Source organism: Gallus gallus, chromosome Z (assembly GCF_016699485.2).
Source record: "Gallus gallus isolate bGalGal1 chromosome Z, bGalGal1.mat.broiler.GRCg7b, whole genome shotgun sequence".
Lineage (NCBI taxonomy): Eukaryota > Metazoa > Chordata > Aves > Galliformes > Phasianidae > Gallus > Gallus gallus.
In genome coordinates, this window is record NC_052572.1 from 14,221,332 (window position 1) to 14,244,033 (window position 22,702).

Here is a 22,702-nt window from a genome sequence, read left to right on the forward strand (position 1 = left end):
GGCACCTGCCTGTAGGAGGGAGTGCAGTCCCCCTCCTTCCTGACCAAGCCCCCTGCCTGTCGGTGTGGCTGCTGAAGTCATTGCTGACCCTGAACCGTTGCTGAACCCTGATCTCTTGCAGCCACTGTTTGTTCTGGGAAATTAAATTTTCCCTTGTGCATCATCGTGCCCTGTGTTACCCCTCCAGCACACAGCTGGCAATAGGGCCTTCCTGCTGCCTCGATGAGCTTGTGCCCATGGTCACCCGTCCCTGTTTCTCTGAGGAGAGCTCACTTGAAACATATTCTCCCCACACCTTTCTGACTTTCCATTCCTTTTTTCCTAGAAGGACACAAAAGAATTTCAGTGTGAAACTCAACTATGTGTTACACAGGAACGCATGGGCAGAACTGTAGCTGGGTTTGTGTTGTGATATCAGCTGCCTGCTTCACTGGGAGTAGAATCACAGAATCATAGCATCACAGAATCACAGAATTGTTTGAGCTGGAAGGGAGCCGTGATGGTCACCTAGTCCAGCTGCAGTGAACAGGGACACATACAGCTAGATCAGGTCTCAAAGCCCTGTCCAGCCTGACCTTTAATGTTCCAGAGATGGGGCATCCACTATCTTTGGCAATCTGTTCCAGTGCCTCATCACCCTTATTGTAATAAGCTTCTTCCTTATATCCAATCTAAATCTCTTTTCTTTTGGTTTGAAAACATTTCTTCTTGTCCAACCACAGCACACCCTCTGTAGCAGAGTCTGTCCCCTTTCTTCTTACAGACCTTCTTTAGATACTGAAAGGCCGCTCTCAGGTCTCCCTGGAGAGTCCTCTTCTCCATGTTGAACAGCCCCAGCTCTCTCAGCATGTCCTCATAGAAGTACTTCATCCCTTGGATCATTTTTGTGGATCTGATAAATGTTTATAAATATCTAGAGAGACGTGGGAGGCAAATGGATGAGGCCAAGCTCTTCTCAGCAGTGCATAGAGACAGTACAAGGAATAATAGCCTAAAACTTGAACATAGGAAGTTCTGTACTGACACATGGAAGAACTGCTTTACAGTAAGGGTAACAAAGCACTGGAGAAGGTTGCCCAAAGAGGTGGAGTCTCCTTCTATAGAGATATTGAAGAGCCGTCTGGACACCTACTTCTGTGACGTATTGTAGGGTATCTGCTCTAGCAGGGCCTTTGGACTCTATCTCCAGAGGTCTCTTCCAACCCCTGAAATTCTGTGATTCCCAATAGTGGAGGTTGCTGTGACTCTGGAGCAAGACTTTGCACTTGGATTTGTTGAACATCATGAGGGTCACCTGGGCCCACTGCTCAGCCTGTCTAGGTCTCTCTGGAGACCATGCACAGCTTTTCATGGTGATAAAATAGTTCATCAACATGATGGAAGGCTGACAGACCAGAATTCTGAACAGCGAAACGATGCATGAGCTGGGTGCTGAGCTTGATATCCTTGTCCACAACACCATGATCTGTGCGGGGGGAGCAATTTTTGGCAACCCTCATTCTGTAAGATCTGATAAAATTATAGAATCATAGAATCATTAAGGTTGGAAAAGACCTCTAAGATCATCTAATCTGACTGTCAGCCCGTCATCATCATGTCCACTAACCGTGTCCCTCATTGCCTCAGACACCTCCAGGGACAGTGACTCCATCAGCTCCCTGCGCAGCCTGTTAGAGTCATAGAATCGTAGAATGGCCTGGGTTGAAAAGGACCACAATGATCATCGAGTTTCAACCCCCCTGCTATGTGCAGGGTCACCAACCACCAGACCAGGCTGCCCAGAGCCACATCCAGCCTGGCTCCAGGGATGGGGCATCCACAGCCTCCTTGGGCAACCTGTTCCAGTGTGTCACCACCCTCTGGGTGAAAAACTTCCTCCTTATAACTAACCTAAACCTCCCCTGTCTCAGTTTAAAACCATTCCCCCTTGTCCTATCACTATCCACCCTCATAAACAGCCGTTCCCGCTCCTGTTTATGCGCTCCCTTCAAGTACTGGAAGGCCACAATGAGGTCTCCCCAGAGCCTTCTCTTCTCCGAGCTAAACAAGCCCAGTTCCCTCAACCTTTCCTCATAGGAGAGGTGCTTCAGCCCTCTGATCATCTTAGTGGCCCTCCTCTGGACCCGCTTCAAGAGCTCCACATCCTTCCTCTACTGGGGGTCCCAGGCCTGGGTGCAGTACTGCAGATGGGGCCTCACAAGAGCTGAGTAGAGGGGCACAATCACCTCCCTCTCCCTGCTGGCCACTATTCTGTTAATGCAGCCCAGAACACAGTTGGCCTTCTGGGCTGCAAGTGCACACTGCTGGCTCATGTCCAGCTTCTTGTCTATCAGGACCCCCAAGTCCTTCTCTGCTGGGCTGCTCTCAAGGAGTTCTCCCAGTTTGTACAAATACCTGGGATTGCCCCAGCCCAAGTGTAACACCCTGCACTTGGCCTTGTTGAACCTCATTAGGTTTTCATGGGCCCACTTACTCTAGCCTGTCCAGGTCCCTCTGTATGGCTTCCCTTCCTTCCAGTGTATCGACTGCCCCACTTGGCTTGGTGTCATCCGCAAACTTGCTGAGGGCGCACTCGATGCCATCATTTGTGTCATTGATGAAGATGTTGAAATGTTACCTATCACCTACCGCATGTGGAGCAGACTGCGTAGTTGGTGAGACCACCTGGTAAGGGGCTGTGTTATTTGCAATTGTTACACAACAGCCCACACACGTGACTGAAATCTTCCTGCATTACAAAATAATACACCTTCTTCTGTGGCTCTTATTCACTGACACCAGGAAGAGTTTTGTTTGCTGGGTTTGGTTTGATTTTTTCAAGGTTTTTTTTTTTTTTTTTAATAATTCCACTTAAAGGAATGCAGTCACCACATATTCCTTGTTTGTGTTCCATCCTCCCTCGGACACGCTGCTACAAGCTGCCCGCTGGGGATGAGCACCCTGACAGGTGACTGCTCTCCAGAGGACATCACTCACTCCCATTGCCATCGCCCCCGTCACTGCCTGCCCTTGCATTATCCAGGGGCTCCTGTCCATTGGGTACCTGGATTGGACAACACTATTGCACATTTGTATTTACTAATGTGAGGCAGGAAGGAGATTTACTTTGGCAAGTGAACTTATTACCTTAGTTCCTGGCACTACCAATTTCCTGGCACTGGAAAACTGTTTGCAATAACAGCTCTCTTTTTGTAGCTCTTAAGCCCCAGACTGTTTCATCATTTTGGACCAGCAAGCAGGAAGCAATTGATAGGCCATTTAACCATGCAGTTCCCTGCTTGGAACCACCGAGTTTGAAATGAGCTCCTTTCTAGAACCACGTGTTTTCTTAGAAAACTACATTTCACCCCAGCTTTCCCCATCCAGCTCTGATTCTTTTGCTTCAAAGAATTTATCTTTGAACACGCTTATCTGGCCCAGTTTCTCTGCTTTTTCTTTTCTTTTTTTTAATGTTACGAAACCTTTTAATGTATTTTTCAATATTTATTTATTTATTTATTTGAAGTTTAATTAAGCACCTAGTGAGATCACTAATGCTTGTAAAGCACTGGGAGATAAGGGCGGCTGAGCTAAATGCAGATGACTCATGGAAACAGGAATCCTGAGAGAAGAGAGCAGGTGTCGGGCAAGAAGTTTTACTCTGTTTTACTGTGATTAATTAAGAAGGTATGCAACTTCTGATAGCATTAAAATGCTCCTAATGCACGTCCCAGGACACTCCTGTTGTATTTGGAGACCAAGCAGTACCTCATGCAGGAGGCCTGAGTATCACTGTGAGTCTCCGTCCCCCATGGCCTCAAAAGAAGCAGCTGTCAGGCAGCAAACAGACAGGTTGGTAATGCATTTTCTCCTGTATGCACCTACAAACATGGAAAATTTTACTGGAAACTGTTCTCATTGCACAGGGAAAATCTATCTTTGTTTCTTTTCCAGAAGTAATGACGTCAGTGTGCCAGATCAGCTAGAACCTGACTGAAAGCTCAAGCTTTCATCTCCATCAGTAAGCTCACTTCTGCCAGAGGAACTGGTGTGCTGTCCTTGCAGCAGGAAACTCCGTTAGTGCCAGAGAAACAGCACTCCCTGCCTCAATCAGTGCTGCTCCTTCTGAGATGTGTCCCCGCACCGCTGCACGGTGCAGCAGCAGCAGCAGGTCACTAACAGGGCACTCTGCTGTCATCGCCTCACTCACCTTCACCTGTGCACTTGAAACCTTTCATCCTTCGTGGGAGCACTGTGTGTACACTATGTGGCAATGCAAACACTCGCTAAAGGGCAGTTCTCAGCAAGCTGGAGAGGTAGAACAGACGGATGGAGGAAAAATACAGCAAGGTGACTCCATCCTCAATATTTTGGCTTTTTTTTTTTGACATCTTGTTCTGTCACATCACTGTCTTCCATGGGAGATGCACCTCTGGTCTGCTGCACAATCACTTTGGGCATTGAATGCTCAGTAGGTGTGGATTTTGAGGCATTTTCCACCTTCAACAAAATACCTTTTGTGCACAGCTGGTAGGACATTTGTAAACAGCTGCTAAAGACAAAAAGAAAAAGAAAAAAAAACATTGTTCAACCTTTTTTGCAGCCATTTGTTCACTGTAAGGAGAGGGAATGCCAATGTTCTTGATGACTACAAAGACACTGCATTTTTTTTGCCAACCCAGCAGTAGGGATCTGAAGAAACGTGCCAACATCAATCACCTTGAAATAAGGCAGCAAGAGTGTCCTTTACTGTAAACTGAGTCATGGTCAGACTGGTTTCTTATTGGAGATGAAATCACAGGAATATCATGCCTCATAGGGAATCTTCCCCTTCTTCCCAAGGACAGGGTTTTCTGTGTAGCAGATACCAGTTTTAGCGCTCAGGAAGTGCTGAGGCACACATAACCCCACACCACGTACCAAGGCCAGGGTTCTCCTTCGCTAACGCTGCCTGCTCCTTCTGTGCACTGCGTGAGCCATGGCAGAGCTGCACAGCCTGCGTACATCTCCTTGACAGAGCCTGAGAATAGGCAGAGTCGGAGTCTGCTGCAGCCAAGGGCGGGGTGACCCCAACCATCGTGGATGTTGTGAATAACTGACGGTGTTGTTATGTCTGCTGCCTTGGTTTTGTTTCTTTTGCGCTGCTCCTGTTCCAGAACTCACAGCCACCCAAGTCTTGGCCTCTGTGAGATTTGTTGTGAAGGAACAGAGAGGAGATCCAAGAAACCAGCCCACCCCTGTTCAGGAATCTTTGCTGAATGCTTTGCAATTCCTAAGGGGAAAAATGACTAAAGCTGAAATAAGATCAAACTCTTGGCATCATGAGGAACACCCCAGGTACGCTGACAACATTTACTGGGCAAAGAAACAGTGTCTGTGGTGTAAACAGCAGCACAGCATATAGTCTGACTTCTGAACTACCCTTACTGCTTATGCAGACCTACCGCTATGGATGTTTTCTGCCGGTTGATTTTGGTTAAACATACCTATTTTTACGAGTGGAAATTGATTTAAAACTTGCGTTGAAAGGAATATTGTGTCATCTCTTTTCATTAGTCTGCAATATTCTGAAGGTTTCCTTAAAGCTGCATTAAACTTTTTGCCGAGCAGCAGTACCACATACAAATGCAAGCTCTGCTTATCTTTAATGTTACAAGGTATAAGCAAAATAAAACGATTCTGCAGCGCAACGTTCCAATTCACAACTCAGTGTAGATAACACAGAATTTGGGGAGTTATAAGAAAGAGCCAAAAGTACAGATGCAGTGTTTTGAGGAAAATCCTACTCCTGTGTTTTGTTTTGTTTTTTTTGTAATAAATGCCAACGGTGCTCTACTCTCACAGTACTTCCTTTGTTCCAGCACAAGGTCTGCCTGCACCAGGAAACAAAACTCAACCTGTGGGCTTGAATCGGAGCCTGCGCTATGTCACAATATCACATATACTCACAATACCAGATTTCTTCTGCTGTGACTAAATTTATGTAATTGACGTAATTTAGATCAGTTGAACTAGTTAACATGAAATGTACTCTTCAAACGTATTTCATCACCTAGTTCCATTTTGGCAGCAGCTGATGTAGCACACGCACGTATACATTCAAAATTAACAGCATGGTAACATTTTGGAATGCTGTGTCCAGATGTGGGGTCCTCAGTACAGGAGAGATGTGGACCTGTTGGAGTGTGTCCAGAGGAGGGCCACAAAAATATCCAAGGGATGGAACACCTCTCCTTTGAGGACAGGCTGAGAGAGCTGGGGCTGTTCAGCCTGCAGAAGAGAAGGCTGAGAGGTAACCTGAGAGCGGCCTTTCGGAATCTAAAGAGCGGGGTAGAAGAAGGAAGGGAACAGGCTCTGTAGAGGGGTCTGTTGTGATAGGATGAGAGGTAATGATTTCAAACCAGAAGAGGGGGGATTAAAATTGGATATAAGAAAAGGTTTACTGCAGTAAGGATGGTGAGGTGCTGGAACAGGTTGCCCAGAGAGGTGGTACACACCCCATCCCTTGAGACATTCAAGATCAGGCTAGACAGGGCTCTGAGCACCTGATCTAGCTGTAGGTGTCCCTGTTCATTGCAGTGGGACTCGATGACTGTTAAAGCTCCCCTTCAACTCAAACAATTCTGTCATTCTGTGATTTCCCTCAGATTGAATTATAGCCCCTTTCCCTCCATGACTTTATTTCCACCTGCACTTTCCATTTTCCATCCCAAATATTCAGTAGGGATAGCTGATAAAAATAAAATTATTTTGATTTAATTCAAACTTAACCAAAGTTGCCTTGGAGCACGGCATCTATGATGAAGAATTCACTTATCAGTAACCGATTGAAGGTACATGGTCGTTATTACAATGTACTTTACTGCAGAAAAACTGTATCAGCAGTTATGTGTAAATAAAGATTAGATTTTCAACCAGAACATTGCCTGATAAGAAACATATTCATTTTGTCTGAGAAGGCCACCAGAGAACTAAGAGTCATCTTGTTTGTGGGGCTCTGGGGAGAAGAAACATTCAAACATTTTAAATGTGGCGTTTGTTCATACCTACTATTTGTGATAGATGCTCAGTAGAATGGGAACAGAAACCAGCACCACCACTCCATTCAACTGTAAAAGTACAACTTAATAAGGCGTGGAAATAGTTTAGATTAGTGCAACAAATGAATGAACAATAACTGAGTGATACGTATTGCACATCGCACGTGAAATTACTACCTTGAGTTTGTCAATAATTTTTTTTGTGTAATTCACATACTGTTTGTACTTCATACGTACTCAGTTGTAATGCCTGCAGACAAACACAAATTCATTAAGATACACTTTTAGAGCTGGTTTGTTTTTGCCATGGTTTTGCTACACCTGGTGGGTATCAGTGTTGAGCTGAGAAATCAGTGCAGCTGGAATGCAAAACACATAAGGAAATGCAGAAATCCATTTGTAGTAGGGAGGTGCCCTAGGCGACAGTGACTGAAACAAATATTTGACTTCTCTTTTCTGCTCAAATCTGGCTGCCCACAAACAAGAAGTCAGCTCGCCTTAAGAAGCTGTCCATGCTCTGAGATAAAGGCAGGAGACTGACCTGTCTGTTTAGAGCAGAGGGAGGCCACATGTGACAAGTGCTCGCTACCGTCCTGAACTCATTTCTCTACGTGGCACTCATGTATTGCTGTGGTAGAAATGGTCTAAGAGCATGATTAGAAAAAATGTTTTGGAATGCAGCTCAAAATAATTGTAAAAAAATCTGCTAGAAATACAGAAAAGCAAAATGTGTACTTTTAAAACACTTAAGATCTACATGTGATCGGATCTTTAAGCATAGCAAAAATGGTAAATCATTTCAGGTGAGAACTGAGCATCGCATCTCATAATACAGCACCAGTCAGTATAACTGTACTTTAGAAATGAGAAAGTGTAATTCTCTACTTTGTACCTACATACATTTCACTTTGCAGTGAAGATGGATAAACCACAAAAATATACAAATGAGACCAGGAATCAGGAACACAGGAGATGCTCTACAGCATTGAAGCCATCGCTTCTGGCAGAGAAGATACTCATTCCTGGTGTTTCACAACCTGAAGTTTAAAATGCAGGTTAGAAGCGGATGAACGTGCAGCATTCCTCCTCCACTAAACCACCACACCTTTGGATAAAGGACAGATGTTCAGTTCTTGCTTTGGGAGCTGTAATGCAAGGCATTGCTGACGCTGTTTCTGGGAAACTTTCACACGCTATGAAAGAGAGAGATCCACAGTGACAGTAATCCCTTAAGGGTCGTCCTGCTCCTTCAGTCCTCTTTCCAAGAAACAAACAAACAACAACAACAAAAAAACCAACCAGCAAACAAAAAACCCCACCATCTTTATTAATTGTAGAATAGAGGCTGATCAGGCCCACTGTACAGTCAGAGAAGTTTCTCTAAGCACAGATTTCTAGTGTGAAGAACAAACAGGGCAGCAACTGTTCTTGTTGAAAGAAGGCACACTTTAAAACGGTGTAACGCTTTCCATACAAAGCTGAGTGTGCTCCAGAGAACCTTTACAACTCTGTAGTCGTAGAAGGTCTCTGGTAGTTAGTCATCAGTTCTTTCTCTCCTTTTTTTTGTTCTAATTTTTAGTACTTTATCCTAATATAAACACAGTATAATTTCAGTAATGCTAAACATAAACACATCACCTGATCACTGCAGCTTTTGATAAGTTCAGCACATGCCAGCCCACCTATGCTCTTCCACAAAAATATTCCCTTTCACCACCTGTTAATCACTAACAAGGATAATTAAGGCCCTATCTTAGTGGGCAGTGAAGTTCAGTGAAAACCAAACCAAACCCATTATTAATAGACATTTCTGGAACCACAATGACGGAGTAGTTTGGGTTGGAAGGGACCTTAAAGCCCACTCAACCCCAACCCCTGCCATAAGCAGGCCTGCCTCCTACCAGCTTAGGCTGCCCAGGGCCCCATGCATCCCAGTCTTGAACACCTCCACGGATGGGGCACCCAAAGCTCTCTGGGCAGCAGTGCCAGCACAACACCCACATAACAAAAGATTTATTCCTTGTTTCTGATCTAAATCTACCCTCTTTCAGCTAAAAACCCTTACTCATTGTCCTAACACTACGCTCACTGGCATGTCTCTTCCCAGCTTTACTCCCTTTCAGTATTGGAAGGCCTCAATGAGGACAGCAGCGCCCAAGATGGGGACAGAGGGCGTGGTGTGGCAGTTCACGCAGGAAGGGCAGCCACAGCCCAGCAGGCAGCCCGCTCCTTTCTCTTCTGAGAGCAGCGGGGAGCTGCACTCTGTTGAAACAAACATGGTGACCACCTACCACAGTGGTTGAACTCAGGTACAAACACAGGCTGGGGGGCCACAACTACTCTGGGCTGATGCATGCACCCAGACAGAGCTCCCAAGGAGAGACAGAGCTGCCCAGATCTCCAGTTGTGGCAAACTCCAGAATCTGGGAGTCTTTCTAGGGCCTGAGTGCAGATGTCACGGCTGCAAGTGTGCCTAGCTTGATGAGATTTCTGAGCAGGTGGCCAGGTTGTGTGAGGAAATCACCAGGCAGCACAGTTTCTGTGAATCAGAGACTTATGTGTGGTACTGTTCAGTGACAGACAGACAACCCTGTCTTAAGTCCCTGCAAGAGGAAGGTAAGCTAGATTCCAACTCTGAGGAGACAGCAAAAACATGCAAGTGGAAGGAAATGGAACCTCATTTCTGCTGGGAGCAGGAGTCATCATCTCCCTCTCATCCCCCTGGTGTCCCTTATGCAACAAAGCTCTGGGGACAGAAAGATGAGAGGGTGCAGGTAATGGTTCAGAATGGGAAAAGGACAATCCTTTATGAACCTGCCACATAATCACACCTACTGTTATCAACCTGCAACGTGCTCACATTTTTCTTTAAGTAACTTATTTATGAGGAAATTTCTATTTCACTGTAAGAATAATGCATTTTATTTTGCAGTAAGGTTGATACTGCACCTAGGGGAAAATGCTGTATATTAGTAAAGCAGCAAGGTCTTTAATCCAAATTTGAAGCAATTTTTATTTTCTTGAAACTTCCAGAACCTTCCCTAAAGCTTATGTTTTACTGTAATAAACAAGCTTGCCTTTACATATGCTTTAAATATTTACTTAAATTCCCTACCTCCAATTTAAATATTCATAATTAACATATTTTAAAATTAAGCACTTCAGTTGACACACATAATAACGTAATCGTCTTCTCCCTTTCTAATCATTAGCAGTCAGTAACTGCCTGCAAACTGGGTATCAAGTAACAACAGCGGAACAGAATTTAGTATAAACACTGTATTATAAGTGTTCAAACTGGTGTAGACCCACAGTTTCATACTTTGAAATACAAATAGCATTTCTTCTAAAACTGCTGAATACCAGAGCCCAGCAGGAAAACAAACAACTTACTTCAAAAGCCTAACTGGTGTTTTTCAGAAGTGGGACAAACTACTAAGTTCAAGTACTTAGCATCCATATAGAACTTTACATTTTTGAAGTACTATACAAATGCTATCTAGATGAAATGTAGGCAGACTCCAAATCCAGAATGTACGGTGATCAGGTGAATGGCACCAGCAAAATATAATTTAGTTACTACAGTGATATTAAGTACTTCATTAGTCAGTACTTCATTAAAAGCTAGCTATATATGAAAAGCAATGGAAGACCAGATAATTTACAAGGGAAATGTACAGATATGAAATGTTAATACCATTTATTGAACAGGTTATTGTGATCACAAGGAATTGACATAGGAGCTTAACTGGCTTCAAATGCCTGGCTTGGAATTCACAGGGAACATAAGGAAACCATTCCAGTGACAAGCATGGCCTGTTTCAAGTGCCTTACAGAAGACTAAGATACATCATCCTTATACGTCAATGTGGATTCCATGTTTTATAGACATTAATTCTCTAGTCCCTGTTAAATACATAATAAATGAGCAGAGATGAGGTAAAGATGCTGTAATTGCCACATAGAGCCAGTATGGCAAAGGAGGAGTTTTTCCAAATGGGCAGATCCAGAGGCCGTGACGAATCCCATCACGGATGTGATGAGAAGTCCAGGATATAAACAACATCCAAGGAAGAAAGCACCACGAGTCCTTAAGCCTGAAAAGGTGCATAATAAGCTTTAATGTCAGAGCCACAACAGGAATCACAGTAGAACAATGAAGGAGTGGTCTCCGGGGAAGACTCAGAGCAGCCTGCAGAGAAGAAGAATATAATTGGCAACAGCTACAATCATGATAAGAAAGAAAGATTTTATGTGCCTTTACATGTGTAGTGCCATCTGGCTAAGTGGAAGTGCAAAGTAAAACATATCGTTCCTTTCCACTGTGGTTGATCAAAATCAACACGAACAGTCAGGTAAGCAGCAGGGCTGAGGGTGCTGGGACAAGCTTTTCTCTGTTGTCTGAATCATACATCCTGCTAAGCAGTACTAATGGAAACAGAGGAAGGGAGAGGTATAAGGTATGCTATTTGATATTTAGTCACAGGGCATACTGGAACCTGTACAGTAGGCTGCACTGATTATATATACTTAAGATAATAAAAAGGAAAACAACCATACAATATGCTTAAAATATTTAATGTAATCTATTGGTATTTATTTTCCAAAACACATCCTGTATTACATTTCATTCATTAACTGTAAAGTTCTAGTTTGACTATATCTAATAGAAACATAATTTCCAGTATAATAAAAAATACTGAAGTTACATATATTTTATTTGCCTTGACACATCATTCTTCATGAGCAGGGAAATGACACAATCATAATCTAATATGTGAATCATTTCTGATCTTAATTAACAGTTTGTTTAATGTTAATTCAGGTGAAAGCCTGATTTTGAGTATTAATTAAGATGAATGTCCAGCTAGTGGGAATACACACTAGAGAAGATATCAAATTTAAGAAATGATAATTACCAGTTAAAAATGTACTTGAGAAAATACTATGGATGTACTTACTAGCAACAGTTATAATCACTTCCACAAACTCAAAGGACACCAAAAAAAGTTCAGGATTTCAGAAACAAGTAAGTTGATTCTTTGTGTAAGTGCAAGGGAAATGATAGCATTTTACTGAGAGACTGATAAGATGACAGGACTAAAAACTTCACAAATACAAAGCAGAACAACAACAAAAAACATCTCAACCTTTTAATTACAAGGGCTTAGGTCCAAATTCTTTAAGTTGGTACAACGGGTGTATTTTCTACAGATTTATTTCTATTTCATGTAAACAGACTGTTAGGGGATTAAAGTGCAACAACCTTGTGATGGGGAAACTGTCACCTATTCTATAAAGAGAGTCAGATTTTTGTTACTGACTAAAAACCTCTATTCTGTAATTGCAGTACCATCATGAGGCTACCAAAATGGTGTTGCTGAAGTTCTCAGAGAAGAATAGTCTGTTCTCTCTTTCTTACTTCTCCTATGAAGAACGGCCGAGGGAGCTGATCTTATTCAGCTTGGAGAAGGTCGTGGGGTGACCTCACTGCAGCCCTCCAATACTTAAAGGGAGCTTAAAAGCAGGAGGAAGACTGACTTTTTGCATAGGCAGACAGTGATAGGACAAGGCGAAACATTTTTAAACAGGAAGAGATTTAGGTTAGATGTTAGGAGGAAACTTTACTCAGAAGAAGGTGAGGTACAGGCTGCCCAGAGAAGCTGTGGATGCCCAAACCCTGGAGTTGTTCAAAGCCAAGTTGGATGGGGCCCTGGGCAGCCTGAGCTGGTGGGTGGCAGCCATGCCCATGGAAGGGGGCTGGAACTGGATTTTCTTTAAGGTCTCTTCAATCCCAACTCAAGACATTTTGTGATTCTATGATTATACATTAACATCCTTGACTTGCTAGGCACAAGAGAGAGAGAGATGTTGTTCTTTTTGGCAATGTAAGTTATTATACTTTTTCTCCTACCAGTCAATTCAGTTGGCCAGATATTTAAAAAACATTAGGACATGCCTTTTCTATATTAATGCCCCTGGAAAAGTAGAACATCGTGATGTAAGCAGATTGAGGGACATGTCTACCATGAGAGAGAATGGGCTGCAGTTGCAAATGGGATCTATTCATAACACAAATGACCTTTTTCATATACCTAACATTCAACTAGTTGCAAAATCTTCCTGAAGGTCCTGCTCCCCCAGCCCCTCTCACAAGCACAGTGAGGTAGAAGACTCAAAGCACATGCAGAGAGCCCAAAGAAACTCTACTTTAACGCACATGAGGATAGCAATGAATTTATCTAGCAAAATGGACTTCAGTACTCATATTCTGTGATTCTTCACAAGCCTGAGGTCATTAGTATTGAGTCCATATTTGTAAATTCAATCTTAAATTCACTGTGTGTGTGCAAACCTTATTCCCCAGAAATGATCCACTGTAGCCCAGACTGAGTCAGCAGTGGCTTAATAAACATCTGTTATACATGTTTGCCAGTACAAAAGCCTGTGTGTCACCAGCTGCATTTTCTACACTTTCACAAGCTGGTAAGTTTTAATTAGCAAGCTAGCAATTTCCACACATCTATTCTGCAACATGAGTATTTGGACTGTACTGGGGGAGACTTCTCATGCAAGTCATGCCTGTATCACATTTCGTTTATCACCCTAGTTTATCAGCAAAGCTGAACACGATGGCAGGTTTAGTAATTCTCAGACTTTTGTACCTTTGTGTGCAATTATACAGTGAAAAATACCTGGAATACGCTGAAGAACAAATTATAGGTAGCAAAGTCTTTGTAGACTTCACACTTATTGCCAGAGACAACTTGGGCAAAAGGTCATACCAAGTGTTACACAAGTATTTATCAGTGTATTGAGTATAAAGCATACAAATACCACAGGTGACTATTTACCCTAAATACTCCAGAAAAAATAATGATAAAACAATAGCCAAATAGTTCACCCAACAAGCTGTGTCAGCAGGAACAAGTGGAGGAGGCTGATGGTAGCAACTCACAGCAGATGGTAATACTGCCTCGTGCTGCATAGAAGAATTACTTAAAAAAACTAACCAATCATCAGATTTAATTATGATGATTAAGAGCTTTAAAATAAATGGTGTATAATAATGTAAAATATACTACTGTTATAAATTAGTAATAGTGGTGTGGTTACTTAACTAGATTTCTTAATTTATTAGTTCCTTAGTAATGTGTTGCTTAAGCAATAAACGCTGTAGTCTCATAAATCATTTACTCTCAATCCAGAAATATGAAGAGGGAGAGTGTGACTGGAACTAACACATGAATAGTAAAGAGGCATCCCATGAAGTAATGAGCTATACAGGCAATACTCTGAAATTACGACACAAAACAGAAATTGGTATGATATTAAGCTGCAGAACGAAAGATCACATATTAAAAATCAAGTTTAGCTGGTCAGGCAGAAAAGTTTATGAGGATGACACTAGATCACTGACTAAAATGCTGGCAGTGTAAGAAGACATAACACTTGTAACAGATTTTTTTTGTTTTATTTTTAAAAAGAAAGAACTGCAAGTGATAGTAAAAGGGATTAGTCTAGGCTACTTGACTCAAATCTGTGCTGTTTTTGCAAAATTCTGTATATAGTTTGGGACACTATCTTTTAAAGATAATTTAGGCAGGCAGCAATTCAGAGGAGGCCAGATAAATGGCAGAAGGATTAGAAAACATAAATCCAGGTGCATCAGCTTTGTTCTGTGAGTTACTTAGTTAAGAAACCTGTTGCAAAGCATGTGTTTTTCAAGCTGTAAGAGTAACGCTGTTACTGTAAGCGCCTACAGACTTTCACAGGATACAGCTTATAGGTAAAACACCCTTTGTTAGCCCAATTAACCTATGCAGGAAGGAAGAGATCAGTGGGCAAGTGACTACGACAAGATCCTTGGTCATCTTGCCTTCTTACTTTCAGCTATGCAAGTTTGGCTACTCAAGAGCTATACTTCTGCCTGCAGTGCTTGTATTTGTAATTTGTAAAACAATTTTGGAAAGAGCACAGCAACCAGACATCTTTCCCAGAAAGGCCTTAAAAAAACCCAAGACCATCCAACGTTGGTAATTTAAGCTGAATATTAGAAAAAAAACCTAAATGTTTGGAAATTGAAAAAAATATAGGAAGAAATTAACTCATGAGATTTCAATAATTTACTCTGGGATACACAAATATTCTTCATCACATTAAGTGTGGGCAGATTTTAACTTGTCTCACTGAAGGCAGTAAGGAGACAGATGACCTCTCAGTTCCATGACATGATACCCTGTTTTCTAAGCCAGCACTGGAGGAGAGTGTCACCTAGTGGTCATTATTAAAAAATATACTGGTGCTAATCTACCAGGAAAAGCAGCATGAATATTTAAAAAATACTTCTTAATAGCTAGTCTAAAATCACACATTACTTGTGTTTATTGACTTCAAGATAAGAAATATGCATGAGAATAATTAGATTTAGCTGCTGCAATAAAACATTACAGGACTCATTAATCAAACAAACTTACATTTTTTTCTTTTTTTTTTTTTAAAGTTTTTAAAATTTTATAGTATTTCCATATACAGAAATTACAGAAAAGGGGAGAACCAGTGACTACCTAAGAAAGAACAACACCATGTAACACTATATGCTGAGGGCCAACAATGCAGACAGCAGCTGTGCAGAAAAGGGCCTAGGGTCCTTGCAGATGCTGAGCTGAACACCTGCAAGCAGTTTGTTCTTATCACAAAGAAAGCTCATGGTGTCTTGGGCTGCAGAAGGAGCAGCATTGCCAGCAAGTCAAGGGAGGTGATGCTTCCCCTCTCTTCAGTACTGCTAAGGCCACCTCTGGAGTTACTGTATACAGTTCTGGGCTCCCTTGCACAACGGAAAGACGGAGCTACAGGAGACTGAGTCCAGTGAAGGACCACAAAGGTAATAAAGGAAAAATCTTCCTCATGAGGAAAAGCTGAGAGAGCTGGGACTGTGCAGTCTGGAGAAGAAGAGGTTAACAGGGGGCAGATCTCAACAAGTTCTGCAACTATCTGAAAGAAGGACGCAAGGAGGATGGAGCTACTTTCTTTTCAGTGGTGCTCAGTGCCAGGACAAGAGGCAACAGGCACAAACTGGAACAAAGGAGGTTCCATCAACATATCAGGAAGCACTTCTATGCTGTGCTGGTGACAGACCACTCACACAAGTTGCCCAGAGGCTGTGGTGTCTCTTCCTTGGAGATCTTCAAAACCTCAACACTGTCCTAGGAACCTGATCTGGAATGGCTTCGAGGGAGCAGGGAACCAGCTCTGAGGTGGCCACATAGACCCAAGGGCAGCTTGCCAGCCCAATCATTCTGAGATTCTGTGAAAAAGCCTTCTTTGTCAAAGGGAAAGGGAGAACTGATCATATTAAAAGGTCTACCAAACAGATCAACAAGAAAAAGTATTTTACTTACAACAAATACTGATACTGTATGCAAACAAAAAAACCCACTGTTTTTCCAGTGGAAGTCTAGTTTTTACATCCCATCTATAACCCATAATGCTTCTTGCATACATGTGACTCTAACACATTAAAAAGAAGACAAGGTAAACCATTTCAGACTGTTGTTCTTTAATTAAAGGATTGCAAAGAACAGCAGTCTTCCTTCTATCCCTTTTCTACGTCTTCTGCCTTTACTTGCTGTGTGTTATTTCCTCTGTCATCCATAAGAATAATTTAATTCTACTCCAAGCATCCTCTGTCATCCATAAGAATAATTTAATTCTATTCCAAGCAAAGAGGAAGAAAAAAAAAGGTCGCAAGACAGTCAAACAACCTTCCCACTGGCTGACTGGAAATGTTTCCTCGCCTGTGCAAAGTAACATATATCAATACCCATGCTAGAAACACCAGCTCAGGGTATGAGGACTTGTGTGGCTGAGCGCAACCAATTCCTTGTAACAAGCAGCAGAGTGGCATGGCTTCATCTATGGGGACTATGAGCCTGCTGTGTGCAAGCAGTGTCTCTGGCTGTGCTAGGCAATCTAGAGGGCAGTGCTAAGAGGTGTGGTCAGAGAAGGTACTGCTGGAGATCTTGGACTATGTCAGCATTCAGAGAACATACGGATCAGACTGATGTTCTCTTGGAAAGCTGGGAATATGTGCCTGAAGCATGTAAGATTAGGAAATAGGATACACATAAAACACTGGAGAACAACTGCAAAATTTGGTAATGCCAATTTGGTAATACTAATTCTACTGAGAAACGGTGTCCTGAAGGGCAGTTCTGCAAATGGATGATGGTTGCACATATTCACTGGCAGGAATCAATTCATTTTTCTCCTTCTTATTAACAAGTTTGACACTTGCTTGATTCTTTTTACAACCAATTATATTTAAGGCCAAACTCAGTCTGCCTTTTTGAAGATGAACAGGTCATGTACTGCTGGGTGTGGGAAAAATGTTTAGAGATGACTAAAACCAAACATACCACTTCTCAGTATGACTAGTTGAAGGAAACAAAAAATAGAATCATAGAATCATTTTTGGAAGGGACTTTTAAAGGTCACCTAGGCCAGCTCCCCTGCAATGAACAGAGACATCTGCAGCTAGACTGGTTCACTGAGAGCCCCGTCCAACATGACCTTGTATGTCTCCAGGGACAGGGCACCCACCACCTCTTTAGGCAACCTGTTCCAGTGCTTCACAACCCTCATTATAAAACATTTTTTTCTGTTCAGGGAGTTCCCAGAAGATTCAGAACTAGATGCATACTGGAAGTTCCTACTCCACAGCTGGTAAAGCACAGCTTAGCAGCTGGACAATCTACTTTCCAGATTTCTACTTCTTATTGTAAAATGAAATGGAATAATCCACTTCACACACAAAGCATGTATGGCAGCACTTACCTGCTTAACTTGGGTAACAAAACACCTATGTGATACTAACAGGATACTGTGTTAAAGAGGCTTTCAGAACTTCTTTTTTTCAGAGGCTCTTAAGGGGCAGAACTGAACTTAGCATTTCTTTGTTTTAAAAATCAGTATCAATTTATAAAAATACAAATTTCCATATATCATCTAAAAAATTACCAGACTGTATCATCACTGAACCTTTTTTTTGTTTAGGGTATAGTAGAACAATAAAGTAAACAGCAATGAAGAAAATATGCATTCACCAAGCCATTCACTTACCTTTAATGACAGGGAGCCAGCAAGTAAGAAGTGGTCCAAGTCAATGACAGAGGCAAGGAAGCCAGCCAGCGTAACTTCAGTGAAGTCACTTTTCTTCCTGAGCCCAATCACTATGGCCCAGGACCACATTCCCAGTATACCATGCACTGCATTATCAGAGAAGGCTCGGAGCCAGTCATTCTGCTGAACGAAGGAAACCTGCAGAAGCCTGTCTGCTGCAAAGCAGAATATTCCCAAACCTAAACTAGAAATAACTGAAGCTGCACTGAAAGTCTGGAGAAGAGCATGGGCCTTTTCAGTCTCAGATGCCATGGCAAAAACTGTGTGACAGCACACAAAATGTCATCAGGGTATACACTGTGCATTGTCCTATGTATCTTCAGTTCTGTAAAAGTCAGAAAGAACACAGTATTAAAGAGAAAAAAAATCCATTAGCACAAAGCATTTGTCACCACAGCTAAAATGAGCATAAGAAAACAAATTCCACGTTCACGTTTAATATTCCTAGAGAATCTTCAGTTTCAGTTAAGTAAATCTACGTGACAGATCTAAATTAAAATGCTTGTCCTGTTCCAATCAGAACATGCAGCCTTGTAACACAGGTAGTTTTAACTGTGCTTTCTGAAATCTCCAGTTTCACAAAATAATTTGAGTTGTGCCTATGACGTGACAACGAATATATTTCAAGATTCCTCCTGCTTTAAATTCAAAGTTACTCACCAAATTGAATACTTTCCACTGTAGCAACAGAGAAAAAGATCCAGTTTTGAGGATTCCTAGGGCTGATGCTCAACAATCTCTAATCCCTCTATGCCACAAGTGTTAAAACTGACTTTCTAAACTAGAATCCTAAACCACTATTTTCATTTACGTACTCTGTAAAGATAATTATTATGACCACAATACCCTTTCTGAGCTACCTCTTGTTTGTCTTAGAGACTGGCAATTAGAAAAAGCATTAAGAAAACCACAACAACTAAAATAACTTTATAAAAAAATAATAAAAACTATCATAAACACAAAGGCAGCACAATTCAATCAACCTGAGGTAACCCAGACTGAGCTCTTACAAGACAGGACTACATATGCTTTTCACGACCATGGTGACCAAGCAGCTGTTACTTCCAGGCCTCACCTACTACTTTCTACATTACCTTTATATCAGCTCTTTTCTGAAAGAAAGAAAAAAAAAGAAGTAAACTAATCCCAGTAATGTTATTTTTCAAAAGCTGACCATTCTAAAGTGAAAAATCCAGGCATGGCTCGTAGTATTAATAATCACTTAAAAGTCCTTAAATAATATTTATGCTCTGTAATTCTTATGAAACCCTATCATGAATCGTACAGGGAGATTTCTCAGAAGTCCCTGCCCTTAAATGAACTACTTGACATCTCACAAGAAATTTCAAGGGGATTCTAAGGTCCAAAAGACCCCTGCCCTGCAAAGACACAAGTACAAGGTACCTGGATTATAAAAACAGAGTACTTGTTCCTGTAAGAATATTAAAAAAAAGAAGCACTTGGAAAAAAAATATCCTCACGTAAAACATACACTCTGTAGCTTTTGTTGTGTTAAAAAAGCACAGAAAGGAGATTTTAAAGCACAGCATCAATTCTAACCATCTATCACACTCTTCTGTATTTTTGGGCAGCCCTGGAGACTGAGCACAGTTTCAAAGCACACATCCTAAGAGGCTGCTATTTCTGTGAGACACATGGAATCTTGCTCATCCTACTGCTATGCAAGGTAAATTTTTATTCTAAAAAGGCTTTTCCTGAATGCATCAGACCTTCTTTAAAAACAAATTTAAAAATGCGCACTTGTAACAATGTTAAAAGACAGCATTCTATGACTTTAAACATATTGTTAGCCATAAGCCCCCTAAAACATAAAACATTTTTTCTGGCTTATTTACAAGCCTGTTTATTGTAGAATTATCCACAAGGCATGACTGACATTGATCTTCATAGAAAAAAAAGCACACCGAGCCATTTATTTGGAAAAGGTTAAAAAAAGCAAAGAACATATGAATAATACATGGGCTTTGCATAACATGTAAAAAAACAGGTGGAGTTCAGAGCTTGCTAACCACGACTGTGCTGCACCTCTTCCGAATAAACATGCAGATGCAAAATACCTCCTGAGACACTGGAACTGCCATTTTTTGGAGAGGGATTTATCATATACTGTACATTTCTGAATAAATTCCACTTTAAGAAACAAAGAGCAATAGCCTCAAAAAAGTTCATTCTACACAGCCACCATCTCAAACTGGATTAACACTGTCATGAAATTTCTCTAAGAAACCAGTCTGGGAAGAACTGTTGCAGCAACACACCCGTAAAAATCATGTCAATATTCAGAACCAAACTCACCCTGGGCCCAGGAGAACACATTTTTGCAGCTGCTTATTTCCAGTAGAAAATGTGGTCTGTGCTGTCAGTGGAACTGAGTTGCTGTATCCAGTTGGGTCCAGTGCAGGAAAGACCAAAAACAGCTTCTTCCATGCCTAAGTAAAACAAACCAGACACTGAAAGCATCAGTGCTGCACAAAGCATTGCAAACTCCATAAAAGAACAGTCAAAAATACAAACAGCTTTCCCTTTAGATTACCCATAGCTAAGTATGTTTATAGCAAAACTGCCCTTTCTGAACAGCCTCTACCACCTCTTACAAATGAAAACGACTGCTCCCTGTGGGAAAAAAAATCAAGTCACATGCTAGGTACAGAAGCAGAAGCATAAATATTCTGCAGGCCAGCAGCAGGATCTGACCAGAAAGAGCAAAATTCTGTTCAACCAAAATTATCTCAGAAATTATAAATTTAATAGATAGATTAAATAGATTAAATAACTATTTTGTCTGAAGAAAAAATGGTTTTTCGACTTTACAAAACACTGCAATGAAATGCCATAGATTCGTCTGTACTGTAAATCTCAGGGAGCACAGTTATGGAGTGTACGTCCTTCTTAAAACACAAAGCGGGAAACGGAGGTACACTACCAGAATACTTAGGAGGACAACTTCCCAGCTGAAGGCTGCGGGTGGACAGCACAGTTAGCATGCTGAAAACAGGCTGGGTCTGCATAAAGCACATGCACAGCTGTTATACAACGCTGCTCAGGGCTGTCGGTTCTCGTGTCATTCTTACAGGCGATAAAGTGTTCATCACAACCTCTGTCTGTACAGCCAAAATGGAATACCGACTGTAAACTTAATTTCATTTGAGGGAATTATAAAAGAAGATACCAAATGCGCTGCTGTCACTGTAAATTACCAACAGAAGTACATATTCGTATCAAAGCTGCAAAAAATGCATTTGGGGAAAAATCTGACTCAAAGATGCCTTTCAGCTCATGGTATGAGAGCAAAGTAATCCAACGGCCAAAAGCAGCATCTAGAAATACTGTCACCCTTCAACATTTTTGCTCCAATTTAGCAAGAAGTTGTTGGACACGTGGCTAGGTACAGCACAGGAATGAATGAAACTCTGTTTTTCATACAAGAAGTCAAAAGACCACGGGGATCTCTTTAATACCATATTTTCCTGGAAAACGTTATTTGATACTAATTTATATGAGAGACCTCATGACATGTAATTACCCCTTAAGTCACAAGCTCAATCCGTGAACGCGTTATGCCATGTAAAAGCAGGTGTGAGCACCCAGCAACCCGTGACGGCTCATCCGACGCACACCGGGCTGACAGGGCTGAGGGAGGCCAAAGAGGAGAGCGGACAAAGGCGTCAGCGCACCAAGTGAATTAAAACCACAAAGAAACAACAGCATTGCACCGTGGGCAGCTCATTCAATTTAACACGAAAACGCACCCCGTCTGCGTAACTGAGCGGAGGGATGAGGACAAGCATGCGGCGCAGGGCAGCGACGGAGCTCCTGTCTTTAGCTAAGAGCGCCCCGCGTTTCGGCACCGCGCACCGCACGTCGCATTCCGCCATCCAGAGGTACAGATGCAGCCGTCTGGCGGGCAACAACGGAGCGCCACAGACGCCAAGAGGAACGCGGCACGCCCGCCTTCAGACGCGGCACCGCAGCGCCGTCCCGGCGGTGAGACCCGGACCGGACGCCCGCCGCGCTCCACCGCGACGAGCCCCGGCCCTCACCCGGCTCCCGCCCGAGCGCTACGGACGCAGCCCCGCCCTCCGCCGCCGCACCCTCAACACCGGGCTGCGGGGACGCTCCCGCACGGGGCTCAGCGCGCCCCAGCCCCGCAGCGGGCGGTGAGGGAAGCCCAACGTGCCGCGGAGCCGGCGGCCGGCCCGGCGGGCTCGTAGCTCTGTGCGCAGTGAGGGACGCCCCGTCCCGGCCGCCTCCTGCACCCACCTGAAGAGAGACGGCCGCCCGCAGCTCGCCCGACCCCGGCTCGCCTCCGCCACACGAACAGGCGCGCTGCGGGACGCCCGAGGGGCGCGGGGCGAGGAGGCATGCGTGGCCGCGGAGCACGCCGGGAGCGCGGTTCGGGAGCGGCCGCTCCCCGCCTCCTGCTGGTGTCCCGCGCGCGGCGGCGGCGGGGTGAGGGGAGCGGGGCGGGGGGGGCGGGTTTG

General features: G+C 42.8%; 1 protein-coding gene and 1 long non-coding RNA gene across 5 annotated transcripts; one reads left to right on the forward strand and one right to left on the reverse strand.

The window, feature by feature from the left end:
* Positions 1-2,505: 2,505 nt before the first annotated feature.
* On the forward strand, positions 2,506-8,601 carry LOC121108620. The gene is made up of 2 exons (XR_005843285.1): positions 2,506-3,831; positions 3,934-8,601. It is a non-coding gene; the product is annotated as an uncharacterized LOC121108620 (long non-coding RNA).
* A 2,101-nt stretch (positions 8,602-10,702) lies between these two features.
* On the reverse strand, positions 10,703-22,580 carry TMEM267 (transmembrane protein 267). Of its 4 annotated transcripts, none has more exons than XM_040656568.2 (4): positions 22,482-22,580; positions 20,517-20,650; positions 18,141-18,525; positions 10,703-11,211 (listed from the first exon to the last, which is right to left on the reverse strand). In XM_040656568.2, the coding sequence occupies exons 3-4, from the start codon at positions 18,450-18,452 to the stop codon at positions 10,876-10,878; spliced, it is 648 nt and encodes a 215-aa protein (XP_040512502.1). In that variant the 5' UTR covers positions 18,453-18,525; positions 20,517-20,650; positions 22,482-22,580; the 3' UTR covers positions 10,703-10,875. The 4 variants fall into 4 exon arrangements, with proteins under 4 accessions (XP_040512502.1, XP_040512503.1, XP_040512504.1 ...); XM_040656569.2 differs by having other exon boundaries at positions 21,971-22,580; XM_040656570.2 differs by lacking the exon at positions 22,482-22,580 and adding an exon at positions 21,745-21,767.
* Positions 22,581-22,702: the final 122 nt, after the last annotated feature.

Bases quoted from the DNA above. Each gene is read 5' to 3' on its own strand.
- TMEM267 (XM_040656568.2), bottom strand. From the start codon at position 18,452: ATGGCATCTGAGACTGAAAAGGCCCATGCTCTTCTCCAGACTTTCAGT. The intron at 11,212-18,140 runs GTAAGTGAATGG...TCTTCTCTGCAG, and splicing joins CTGGCTCCCTGTCATTAAAG to GCTGCTCTGAGTCTTCCCCG.